The 13,948-nt window shown below is 40.9% G+C and overlaps 1 protein-coding gene across 2 annotated transcripts in view; it reads right to left on the bottom strand.

Annotated features, from left to right (window-relative positions):
• The window catches only part of vit (vitrin), a 60,847-nt gene that overhangs the window by 21,255 nt on the left and 25,644 nt on the right, over positions 1–13,948 (bottom strand). The window contains exons 9-13 of one of the 2 annotated variants that reach the window (XM_079473731.1): positions 12,384–12,422; positions 12,255–12,308; positions 10,483–10,545; positions 10,337–10,384; positions 2,504–2,572 (exon numbers count right to left, since the gene is read on the bottom strand). In XM_079473731.1, coding sequence (XP_079329857.1) covers positions 2,504–2,572; positions 10,337–10,384; positions 10,483–10,545; positions 12,255–12,308; positions 12,384–12,422 — 273 coding nt within the window. The remainder of the gene's footprint in view (positions 1–2,503; positions 2,573–10,336; positions 10,385–10,482; positions 10,546–12,254; positions 12,309–12,383; positions 12,423–13,948) is intronic. The other variant, XM_079473732.1, reaches the window with a different exon arrangement.

Genomic DNA, 13,948 nt, shown 5'->3' with positions numbered 1-13,948 from the left:
ACTAAACCCTGACAAAAAACTAATTTGTAACGGCGGCGCGCTGCGTCAAGTTTCGGCTCCTCCCCTGATCTGAGTCTGCATGGATTCAGTGCGTTTTTCAATCCGCAGGGGCGCCGAGCAGAGCGAACATCAGAGAGAACAAGGTGTGTGTGTGTGTGTGTGTGCATTTATTGACAGATTGCTAGATAAACCTAGTTAATCTAGATGTTAATCTGCATCGGTGCAGTTCTTGTAATTGCAGTTTACATAATGTTACTGGACCAATACACGGTTCGGTTTCTCATCCAATACCAGTACGTCTTCACTACAGTGTGGTAGTTGTTTTTTCTTCCAACAAAAATGAAGCGATTAGCACCTATGAAAACATACTTTAGAAAACGATCATGATTTATTTTAATTTACTTTTTAAAATTTAAAACACATTATTGTGTATCTCGGCATTACATTGTGCAGCCATGCCCAGAAATGGTTAAATACACACATCATTGTCTGAAAGCAACAAAACATCATGTGGAGTTATTTTGTTTTGTAATATTAAATATTTTTTTGTATTAAGTAATAATGAATCATCAGTGTATCATGATACATTAGAGTAAGAGTAGAGTAAAGGGATTTGTGTTTTATTTGAAGTAATTGATTTATAGAAGTGGCAAATTGATAATTCATGTTGTTATTTTTAATAAATAGAAATAAATATAGAACAGATTAAACATATTTCCAATAGACAATTACATTAATACATGTTTTGTCTATATTCTTATACATACACTTCTCGAATACAATGAAATAGTGGATAGCAATAAGGTTAGTAGTATACAAACCTACCCTAATAGTCAAATCATATTTTTTTAATCATACCCCTATTGGGGGCTGAGCCCCCCTAAAATGAAAATCCTAGAATCGCCCCTGACAGAAACCATCACAGAAATTCCAATGGTTTGCATTAAAGGTCCAGTGTTTGAAATGCAATATATTATACATAACTATGTGTTCAGAGTAGAGATCGACCGATACATAGTTTTCCCGATATTTAATCAATTTCCCATCATCGGGTATCTGTTTTCTAACATCGGATTCACCGATAAGCTCTGAAATCTTGTGGCCGTTTAGAGAAATGCGTGCAGGACCGTCACTGCCGCAGAGCCTCTGAGGGGAGCCGCGACAGAAACGACAGGGTGCACAGGTAGTATATACTCACTTGCTTTATTAATACACTTATATTTAACATAAGAGCAATTCAAGGACAAGTCACATTGCCTAAACTATCAATTCCTCCCCTCAATAAAGACGTAACTTTACATGAGTCAGATGAAACAGCTATGAATTCATTCATGTTGGGAATAAAAGAGCTGAATTTAATGTCTTTGCTCATCATTCATATTGATGTTCACTCACCGGGTTGATGCTCAGGCAGTTTTAGTATAGCCTCCGCATGTAGCTAACTTTCATCAAGATGAACTTAACACCCTAAGTTATGCTTTCATGGACTATGTAACCATTATTTCACTAATAAACGTTGTAATAAATACAGCCCTGTGGAATTCAGTATTTATTATCCCCACAAGCGATCGCATTTTAAATGTAACGTTATATATAAACAGTGCTTTGTCCGCAGGTTTTTAATAAGACAAAAATATTATTAACGTAACATAATTTAGCAGTTGAGATATGCAATGATTTATATGCTGTTTTGTTTGTTACTTTCATGACAATTTATTATTCCCATACAATGCATTTACTTATTCGACGTCACATTTGGTCATTTTTCTACCCATCCGTGATAGTGACTGTATCTGTGATCGATTAACTAGAAGATAAACCTTCTTCTCTCTTTCCTGACCTGTTTGATGTGTGTTGACGCGCGCTCTCTTTCTCAATGAGCTCCGTGTGTGAGCCCTGATCCCTACCAATGACTTTGGTGCAGTGTTTTCGTTTGTGTCTCAGACGCCTTTATTTATATGGAAAGCAAATGCTGCCAAATTTAAATAAATGAATTAAACGATGAAAATGAAAACCAGATTAACAATCTCATTATAAAAATTAAGACGAAAATGAAATTAAGATAAATCAAACTTTACATTTTAATATGAATTGTGTCAGTGTTCTTGCGTGAGCATTAATTACAACCTTTGTAAAAAATGTTTTTTCAATTTCTTTTTCACATTTGCCTTTTCATTTTCATATTGGCAGTCTTGCCTCGAGGTTTTAATGAAAATGAAATGTCAAATCACAAATTGCATTTTCTTTTTCAATTTGACACATTGTCAGTGTAGAAATGAAAATAAAATCTTTTCATAAAATTTTTCATCTCGGCACATTTTGTGACACAACGCAGTTTATAATGAAATTGTTAATCTGGTTTTCATTTTCATCGTTTAATTTGTTTATTTAAATTTGGCAGGGTTTGCCTTCCATATTATAGTTATTATATTTACTGTAATAAGAACACACTATGTACATGGGAAACAGGACTGTAAAATATTATTGATCATGACTATGTTACCTGTTGGTCTCCTGCTGCCAGAGAACCAGTCTGTGTTTGCAGGATTTGGCGAATCTCTTCTTGCAAGTGCTGGATAGAGAAAGCAAGGAAGTACTTACAACGGATGACAGAGAGACAACCATCAGATGACTTTCAGCAGGGTCATCCGTGTTCATGAAAACACACTCAGACAAACACATTGATCTACAGTTGTACACGGCATTGACACTCACCTGCATTGCTTGGATTGGCTCTCGGGTTAAAGACACGCTATACTTTGTATTTACTGAAGGCTAGATGTCGTTCAAATGTCAATAGATGATTCAAATCAAAACTGCAAAATCACATTGGTACTATTTCTACTTAAAACTACTAGTTTCTCTTAAAACTAAAAACCTTATCGGTGGATGGCACATTATTGTCAATCACCCAGACCTGAAAAGGTCATCTTTAATTTGAATGTAATTCAACATTTTGTCAAATGACACTAAAGTCTCCCTGCAGTTGAGAATATTGTCACTTAAATCTAGGGCTGTCCATTTAACATGTTCATTCTAATTGATGTGTAATGAAAAAAAAACAATTAACGCAGCCACCCCGACCCAAATAGGTCATCTTACATTTCATACAGCCGATTGCTGACAAATATGAGAAGAACTCACTGTGTAATACAGCCTATGGAATTAGGTTAGAAAGAACCTAAAATTGAAAGATACCTGTGCAAAAATAACCCTAAATCAGCTTTAGAAAACTATGAGTACAGATGTTATCTTGATTGCATTTCAAATTCAAATTCATTTAATTTTCAACAGTTTTCTGAAATGGCTTATGGCACCTTTAAAGTCAAACTGAAAGTTCTTTCCTTTATTATTAATGAGTGAGTCTTAAGGACATCAATAAACTGATATACTACAGCATTGAGCGCTGACCAAATTCGCGTTTAGAAGATATAACCGTTCAAAACTAACAGTCTGGCACGTGCCCTCAAACAAATCTAGAAATTCCATGACATCCCGCTACACTTCTGCCGCTCGTCAAAGTTTTCATCCAATCAAATCCGCTTTAGAATCCAAAGAGTCCTGCCCACTCATATGTGACCCTGGACCACAAAACCAGTCGTAAGTCGCACGGGTATATTTCTGGCAAAAGCCGAAAATACATTGTTTGGGTCAAAATGATCAATTTTTATTTTATGCCAAAAATCATTAGTATATTAAGTAAAGATCATGTTTCATGAAGATATTTTGTAACTTTCCTAACGTAAATATATTAAAACATCATTTTTGTGAGTGGATCCCTCAATATCGTGAAGAAAAAATGGTCCGAAACATGCGTACAAACTTAACTCGCTGCTGTCCGCTCTATGAGAACTATTCATTCATGTTTGGTATCTTTCTAAGGTTTACAGTTTCCGCTTTCAAGTTCATCTACTCTCTTCTATGTCATTACATGGGTAAGCCAATCGAGAGTGTTAAAACAAACCTGTTTCTTCTTAGCAACGGCCTGCTATAGCGTCTCTAATTGGCTGCCAATTTTGTCACGTGCGGAGCGTACACAATCCGTCATGATCGCGGTTCAAAACATGGATTCTGAAATAGCGCGTTTGCTCAATCTAAATGCTAATGACAGCAATTATTTAACGAACCTAGTAAATGATTTTTTTGCAAATAATTCGGAAGATGATACGGAATGTCCAGAGACCGGCTTGACAAAAGAGGATGCCCCGGAAGACGACCAATTCAATCAATGTTTGGACCACTTCGACTCCGTTATGAAAAATAATGCCATGAAGCAATACAAAGTTTTCACTGCATTTTATATGTTCTTGGTAAATTATTGTTATGAAATTTTGTGTGTATAAAGTTTAAGTTGTGGTAAATCAATGGTGTAAGTTTCATTTATTTCCGATCATTAGTAATATGCGTTGCTAAGGACTACTTCTGGAAAACTTTAAAGATGATTTTCTCAATATTTTGATTTTTCCCACCCTCAGATTCCAGAATTTTAAATGATTGTATCTCGGCCAAATATTGTCCTATCATAACAAACCATATATCAATAGAAAGCGTATTTAATCAGCTTTCATGTGGTGTATAAATCTCAATTTTGAAAAAATTACCCATAAGACTGGTTTTGTGGTCCAGGGTCACATATAAGCCACTTGTTCGCAAATTTAATAAAATAACACATAATTCACTAGATGGGAGATAGAGGGTGATCCAGACATTAACGTTAAAGTCCCAGTGAAATAAAAAATTACAATTCTTATTTTTTTCATGAAATATTGCAGCATTTAAAATAAGCAGTTTATCAATGAGGGTCATTCTATTTTTAAATTCATGTACCCTCATAATCACTTGCGCCCTGAAATGACTTTTCATCTCAAATGATATAAATTAGATGGTTTGGGCGAAGCATCCGTTAACTCATGCCATTCAAGTCTCAGTCTGCTGCCAGACTAGTTCCATTTCAAAATGCAACAGCTCTTTTTAAACAAACCAATCAATTCAAAGTGAAAAATGCAAGCAATTTTCTCATTTGAAATTCCATTTCATCAGGAAATGTGTCAGAATACAAAAATAAAAACGATCACAAATTACAGTTCACAGGAAGTTGAAAAATCAATAAAAACGCAGCTTTTAGTAGTCAACCACTCTTTTTTAGTAGTAAAAATACATAAACGATAAACAATCCTATTGGTGAGACATACATTTCCAGTTTTATAAAATTCTATAAAAGTCTTGAAAACGAGTATGTTAATTCAAATGTGTGCAGCTATCACACAAACTCTGTGAGATTCGTTTGCATACTAATTCTTGCATTATTTTCAGTTTGGATTAATGACGGTTTGGTGGATTGTTTGTTTGAATGTACCTTTTTGGACACTCCCTCAAAGCAGAAATACATATTTTTTGTCAACTCACATTATGATCATATGTAAATCGCAAGTGCTTATTTAATCCATTCGATCGAAAGATCTAAAATAGCCCATAAACCCTCGCCAGGACAGAAGTGGTCTCATGTGGACAAAAGAGACGGATTAAACCCTCATAAATGGATGTGTCTCTTTCGTCCACTTAATACTTTTTAAAGGGAAGAGAGATGTATGGCTTAAAATATCAATGGCATTGACTTTGAAAATGTGAAATAAAAAATAGTGTAAGTATTTATAAACTTTGAAAAAATATTTGTACTCTGAGGCTGCCATTTTGTTTTAAGTCAAAATACTTTGTCAAATGGTTCCTTAATGCTACAGCGAGGTACATGTGTTCCCTTTCTGTCGGTACCTAACATGCTCCGGCATGCTGAAGTAGCTTTGTGCTAACGGTATTGCGGTCACAGCTGACCATGTTCGTTGGACACGGCCACGACACCGTTTGCTATTAAGCTGGCTGCGGCGGATATGGGAGTCCCGGTGGGCGTAACTCCGTCGCATTACTGCCGCAGACCACCCAGGCCCCGTCATGCTCACCAAACCTGTCCCCTATGGGTTTCGACAGACTAGGGTGTCGAGGTGCGTCTGCATCCCAGCAGCCCCGCCCCTCCGTACCTCTGTCCCAGGCTCCGGTGCCCCCTCCTCAGGTGGCCCCCCGCGGATGGAGGTTTCAACAGTGGATATCAACTCCCCGCCAGGAAGCGGCTGGCAGGAGTCACCAGGGGAGACCCAGGACATCGGGCGCAGCTCCGGCCACGAGATCGCTGTCGAGCCACAATTGATGATCCTCGCCACGTCCCACATCAAGCCGGGCCCTTCTTAGGGCCTGGTGCCCACTTGGTCTCCAGGAGAGCTTCCTTCTCCCTGGGTGCCCACAGCATGCAACAGCCTCAATTCGATGTTGTGACATGCAACTTCCGCAGCCCTTCGCACTCTCCACGCGACGGTGCGTTCGGCAGGGAAGACTTAAGGCAGGTAAGTCAGCAGACCCACTCGCCCCCCCAGGGCTCTGACCCTGGCGGGACAGCCGTGCTGCCCAAAACCTCCCCCCACGGGGGGCAATGAAGCAGATCTCACCGCTAGTTCCTCGGTCACGATGTCTGGGGGCTGGGTCGCGGCGGAGAGGCTGATGGCCTCCGTCTGCTATTTCGTCAAAAGACTCGAAAGTCTTTGGCGGTATCACCAAGCAGCCCACGCTGTGCAATGGGTGCATCAAGAAAGCAGACTCTCGACGCCTCCCATCTGCGCAGAATTGAGCCAGCGGTGTCTCTCTTGGACCACAAGAGTTGACATTGTCAGACCCAGTGTGCGCGCCGTCACTTCGGTTGCCTGGAGTGCCTTCACAAAGGTCACGGACGCTGCCCTAACTCCCCCGGGAGCAGGGCGTGCGTATGCTAACTATCTTAACGACTGACCTATCTTGGCACTTGTGGGATATGTGGCCTACGCAGAGGGACCGATTGGGTCTACGGGTCAACCAGGACAAGAGCATGCCCTCCCCTGTCCGAGCACCTCTTCTCCCGGTATGGAACTAGACTCTGTTACCATCAGAGGTGGGTTGTAACGAGTTACATTTAATCTGTTACATTTACTTAAGTAAGTTTAAAAAAAATTATACTTCTAGGAGTAGTTTTAAATCACTATACTTTTTACTTTTGCTTGAGTAGATTTTTGAAAAGGAAACTGTACTCTTACTCCGCTACATTATGCTACAATGAGCTCGTTACGTTTTACCTATTTGGTATTCTACGTATCATTGTTTTATTCCCCCCATGTACGCCTCATTTTAATGTTTTATTTTGACAGAGAGAGAGAGATTTTCGCTAAAGGCTCTACCAAGGCGTGTTTCACCAATCAAACGTAGTTGTGCTGCGCAGTCTCGTCACATGACCATACTCCATCTCAGCGGCGGGACGGGTTAGCTTTGCAGTCGTATGGTCGTAGGTAGCAAAACAAAAATGTCAGAATTATCCGTCGGCAATGCAGAAACAGACGAGGAGGAAGACCCCTGGCCTCATGTTGAAAGCATGTTTACCTTAGTAAAAGTGAGTAACAGCAGCTACATTATGCGGTGTCTTCTGTGTCTACCAAAACAAACGGAAATTTCAGCATTCAAAAACTCAACATCCAACTTGAGGAAACATGTACGTTTCCTAAATTTATTCTCTTTTCTTTATTTGTATTTTATTTGCTGTGGATAGGCGAATGTTTGTCTTTTAGGTTACACATATTTTAAACATTTCCTATATATATATATATATATATATATATATATATATATACGCAAACACACACACACACACACACACACACACAGAGAGAGAGAGTTTATGGCTGCCTTGTTCTAGTACTGCCTGCAGACCCTGGTAAGAAAGTATACAAATTTAGAAATTTTTGTTACTTGTGCTTATTTATTTTTTATTATTTTATCTTTGAAGTACTTGAATCTTTTAATTTAAGCTATTTTAAATCAGAGGTTACTCAACAGGTACTCAGTACTTGAGTTCTTTTTATACTCTTTTGGATGACTACTTTCTAATTATTTGGATGACTACTTTCTACTTTTACTTGAGTCATATTATTCTGAAGTAACAGTACTTTTACTTGAGTAAAATTTTGGGCTACTCTACCCACCTCTGGTTACCATACAGCATGCCTCGCGAGAGCGTGCTCAGTCGATGCTGTGCTGCCTGGCCCTTGTCAGGCAACAGTCAGTGGTCGCCCTGGAACACTCAGAGGCTCCTGGGGCATATAGCGTCCTTGTCGGCACTCATGCCGCTTAGGTTGATGCATATAAGACCGCTACAGCAGTGGCTTCAGAGTCGGGTACCCTGGAGAGCGTGGCACACCGGCACAAGGCGTGTTCCCATCACGTCTATCTGCCGGCACACCCTAACCTCTCGGAAAGACAATGTCCCAGTCCGGGCTGGAGTCCCGTTAGAGCAATTGGTAGGCGTGCCGTGGTACAGCAGACGCCTCCCAGCTTGGTTGGGGTGCTGTGTGCAACCGGCAGGCAGTGTCGGGGAGCTGGACGGGCCCCCGCCTGCAGTGGCAATCCAATTGCCTGGAGTTGCTGAAAGCTTGCCTTGTGATGTAGAGGCCCCTGCCTCCCATTTGGCGCAAGCACATGCTGCAGACAGCATAGCTGCCCTAGCGTACGTCAACCGCCAGGTGGCGTTTGTTCATGGCAGATGTTGCAGCTGGCCCGAAAGTCAAGAGACCAACAGAAAGGGAATGTCTCGGTTACGTATGTAACCGCGGTTCCCTGATGGAGGGAACGAGACGTTGTGTCCATCATGCCACAAGCGCTGTTCCGGCCCGCTGCAGCAAACGAGAGCGCCTCTCAAGTTCCTCAGCCCAAAAATGTCATGATTCTGCTATCATGTCATGTTTATTCTTGGTCTTGCAGCGGAGTCATGTCATAGCCTTAGGTTTTGTGTGAGAAAGACATGGCTTTGTTTTGATATTGACTTGCCATGTGCTTTCTCGTGTCTCGTCGGTGTTTCCCGCCCTTTTGTCTCGTTAGCCTTCCCATTAGTGTTTCATTACCTACACCTGCCCCTTGTTAATTATCCTGTGTTTGTTCCCCTTTAAAACATCCTCGTGTTCATTGTCCTGTGCTCGTTCATTGTACTTTGTACGTTATATGCTTTGTATTCCGTGGATAATTATTGCATCGTGTCAAGTTCTTGTTACCTTGTGTTTTTGGTGAGTTAGTCTTGTCCTTAGTATTTATTTTTCCCAGTCTAGTTAGTCCGTGTCCTGGTTGTCACTATTATTTATCTTGTCCTGTTTTACTCCCTTGTGGGTTTTTGTTTAGTGTTTATTGTTGATTAAACTTATTGTTAACCCTTTCATCCCTGTGTCTGCCTGCACTTGGGTTCTTCCACCACGCATTCCTTGACAAAAAAGGTGAATGAATGGGCACGCCATCTTCCCTTTTATACCCGTATGTATGGGGCAGAGTCTGGCATGTCGTCCCATTCGCCAAGTTCATTGGCCTTTTCAAAGTAGAATCGGAGATGATAGGTTCTCAAGTCGAACCCCATTCTGTCAGTCTCGACACAACGTCTCGTTCCCTCCATCAGGTAACCAAGGTTACATACGTAACCAAGACGTTTTCCATCGATGTAAATATATAAGTAAAAGAATGTAATGTTAATATATAAGTAAATACACTGGGACGTGGGTGGCGGTATGTCGTCTTGACACATGCCTGCCTGCCATAAAAGTAGAACGAGTAAACATATCACTTAATCACAGCTTTAAACCTCTATCTTTAAGACTATTTAAGACACTATCATCCACCCCTATAGTATACCTTAGTAAATACATTGCGAATACTGTAACAAGATTCTTGCGGTTTGGTTATTTATTCTGTATTAGAGCACACTTGAATGTCAGGTTTAAAAGCCCCTATCGATGCTAGTAGTGTACAGCTATTACAATGTATTCAAGTCTCAGGATCCCTTCAAAAATGTTTACATTTCGTCTAGAACAAACCTAAAGAGAGGCTTTACTCTGATCTAAACACACACACACACACACATACTGTATATGTACAGTATATTGCTGTTGTCCTTCTGAAACCTTGTATCTCCATATTTCATGATTATTATTAGTTACCCTATTACTTGTTTGACACCGGGTTTTGAAAATATATAAAACCAATTTAAAGTCAACTTTTACAACACAGTATTTAATCATTTAAAAAGCGCACAGTGTTTTTTCCTGTTCCTGAGAAATAGTGAATTTGGATGTACAAGGTTTCAGAAGGACAGTGCCGATATACTGAATATGAGATGTCAATTTAGTTAGATCATAATTTGTAGTATTCTTAAAAAATGTTTAGCATTTCCAAAAGTTTTTGTGCTTTAAAAGTAATACTAGCCATTTATGATGTATACGCTGATACTCACCAGGATTAGAGAGTGCTGTCTGCTGCGACGACTGAACACGTCTATAAACTGCATAACAATGTCAAATAGACAAGAGTGAGGAAAGCAGGTTCTAATATCTGTTGCATGGCTGTCATGGGTGTGTTTGAAATGGATGGATGATTCACCTGAACCTGAGGGAACCTTTGGCTGTCTGCGGACGGCGCTGCTTGTTTCTGATCTCTGCACATCTGTGTCATATATACAAAGATAAGCCACATTTGACTGACAGAACACAGTACATGATGAAGGCATTTACAACAGAAATAAACACGCCAAAGTAAGCTGTTCAAACTTGCCTGTCTATTAACTCATCATACCAAATCTGTTCAATTTAAAAGCACATTTTAGTTTTACAGTGAATGTTTGTAACTGTGCCACTTGTCACCGAAGCCACAAACCGACTAAGAACTCACAGAGTTATAATACAAATAACAATGTTATTAGGGTGTTTCTGCAACTACGGGCACTTTTAAGTCCCAGCAGTGAAATTTTAGATTTATGTCAAAATGTTTCATATTCACAGTGTCATAACACAGCTTAACGAAAAATATAATTCATGATTAATGTGATTTAATATCAACTTTTGTTCATGTCACACAACTCACACAATGTTAAGAGACACGTAAAAATATATATTTTTGTAATTATTTGAAATGGAATAGTTTAATATACATATTAATGTACAGCATCTTACATTTTTTTGTATTGTTTACTGATCATTTTTGTGACTTTTTTAAGTAAATGTGCCTGTCCCACACTTTTGAGTCCTCGATGCAACGATGAAAAATCTTATATTATGGCATTAAATCAAAGACAAACAAGTCTAGTTTCTATGGAAACAGGAATTGCTGACAGATTAGGCCACCTCACTACCTCAATCACAAGATCCCAAAAATATAAGATATATCATATTTTCTGTGTCAGTATTTATTCTCTGTCCTATGAGTTTCGTAATTCTATACTCTGAACTACATTTTCAAACTAAATGTATGTTACTGTTTAATTCATTTATAGTAAGATGCTAAGAGTCAAGACTAATGTAGTGGACCTTGCTGGCTGAAAATTAGCTGCAATATTAGCAAAAAGTTCATTTGCGCAACTTGTCTTTCAACATTTTCAAGGTTTACTGTATATTTAATTACAAATATAAACTAAACATGTAACATGCAATGTTTTTGACATTTTTATATGTATTGTATGTGTACTTATTCACAGGGTTAGATTTTTTTTTGTCAATAGTGCCTGTAGTTGCAGAAACAGCCATTAGTAAGATAACCATAGCATGAATAAAGGAATACATTTTAAAGGAACACAGCTAAAATGCAAATAAAGTGTGATTTCAAGTTCAAATCAAATGGCCATATTCTCAGAACAGCCCAACCCAACGCAGATTCCACAGAATAAAGAAACAAAACATTTTGCGGAACATTTCAAGAGATTCATGCTGCCTTCAGGTGAACCTGTGAAACTCATGCCATCCAATGTTACGACAACATGTAACGTGTTCAAACGAACTTGATTTGTGGACTTATTATGAATCATTTCTTTTACCACATCCACTTTATACATCTGCCCAGGCTTGCATCCCTTTACGAAACACATGAGAAGCTTAGTTTTTTTTATTATATTTTTCAGATCACGGGTACACTGGTATCTAACAGAAATATTGAATTTTTGTGTGTGATTCCATACATTGCACATATAATTATGAAGACAACACATGTAGAACAGAAGCAATCTTGCAAAGTGATTCGCAGAGTTTCCCACTGGTGAAATAGTGAACAGGACATTTCCGACTCCACTTTAAAGCAGCATCACACACAACAACAGATCATCGCTTCACTGCACACAGTACAGAACAACGAGACAATATGATTGTGACAGGATTCTGGTTTACCTGTGTTTGTTCGGGGTGAAAATCTATTGGCATAGATGGAGCTGCCTCTAAATGCTTTAGACAAATGTAATGGTTAGAGGTACTGACATAAGAAGTGAGCTCTAAAGACAGTGTAAAAGCACGACATACCTTGCATGGGACCTCTTCCTTGGACATTCTGTGACTGTCCTATAGCCAGTGTATAGATAGAACATTCAGATATAGAGTTTAAGTAGCTGAGTTGATAAACCATTTATCGGAAAGGGTGTGGTTTTCAAATCACAACAAATATCAAATACCATACCAAAATCATGGATCTTTCTTATCTTTTTTTGGTTGGACTGGGGAAAAGAAGAATGAAAGGTAGGGGCGAGGAGTCAGAATGCGAGGTGCAGTTCAAAGGAGAGTTAGAGCTGTTGTCATAGATGAAATAACAGCCACCACCATGGACCACATGGTAAAGCCACACCGAGCCGGCGTGTTGCATTCATGCCGGCCCCTTTTATATGCTACTGCGAGGGTGATATGGGGATTACGCGGACCGTTCACACCCCGTCTCGCGCGGACGTCAAGATGTCAACCAATCTCTCCAGGGCCGCCGCAAATTTTGGGCTGCAGTGCACCGTTCCGCCACTCCCCCAACACTCATGGTTGGACAGTTGGTTTCTCGGGACCGGGCACGACTCTAAGCTACGTTCTGCCCCGGAAGTGCATGAGGAGCTTAGTAGGACCTTGAACGCCCCCTTCTCGGCGCATGCACGTCAGACTAGCTCGGTCACCCTCACTACTCTCGACGAAGGGGCAGCTAGGGGCTACGTCGATGTGCCCAAGAATGAACGATCCGTTGCGGTGCATTTGTGCCTGCAGGCGGCTGCCACCTGGAGAGATCGACCAAGGCTCCCTTCCAAGGCGTGTACATTTTTGACATTCCTGGTGTTGAAGGCTTTCTCTGCTACGGGTCAAGCTGCCTCGGCTCTTCACTCTATGGCCATCCTTCAGGTACACCAGGCCAAGGCGTTGAAAGAGTTGCACGAGGGAAGGACCGACCCGGGGCTTATGCAGGAACTCCACACCGCCACTGACCTCGACCTCCGGGGTGACCAAGCTGACGCCGCGGACGATGTCCACACTAGTGGTCCAGAAGAGACCCCTCTGGCTTAACCTTGCGCAGATGCGGGATGCCGAGAAGGTTCGCTTTCTCGACGCCCCCATCTCGCAGGGTGGGCTGTTTGGTGATACGGTCGAGGACTTCTCTCAGCAGTTCTTGATGATAAAGAAGCAGACAGAGGCCATCAAACACATCCTGCCCCACCCACGACCCGGCCGTCAAGGTCCTGTGTGGAATCTGCTTCCCAGCAGCCCCGCCTCTCTTCGGGAGAGAGCGATCTCTCCCCTTCTAAACTGAACGAACCAGTTGGTGAGAAGTCTCTGATCATTAGGTTCCTAAGTGGCGCGAGAAGGTTGAATCCTGCTTGTCCGTACCCTGTACCCTCTTGGGACCTCAATGTGGTCCTGGCGGGCGCTCGCCTCCATCAAGAGGGTAGGGGACCTACAAGCATTGTCCGTGGCCACGGATTGCATAGAGATCGGACCAGGACACTCTCACATTATCCTGAGACCCACGGCCCGGCTACGTGCCCAAAGACCCACCACTCCCTTTAGGGACCAGGTGGTGAACCTGCAGGCGCTCCCCACTAGAGAGGAAGACCCAACCC

Source organism: Barbatula barbatula (assembly GCF_947034865.1).
Source record: "Barbatula barbatula genome assembly, chromosome: 14".
Lineage (NCBI taxonomy): Eukaryota > Metazoa > Chordata > Actinopteri > Cypriniformes > Nemacheilidae > Barbatula > Barbatula barbatula.
Note: the sequence above shows the minus strand (reverse complement) of the source record. Positions and strands in the feature narration are given on the sequence as shown.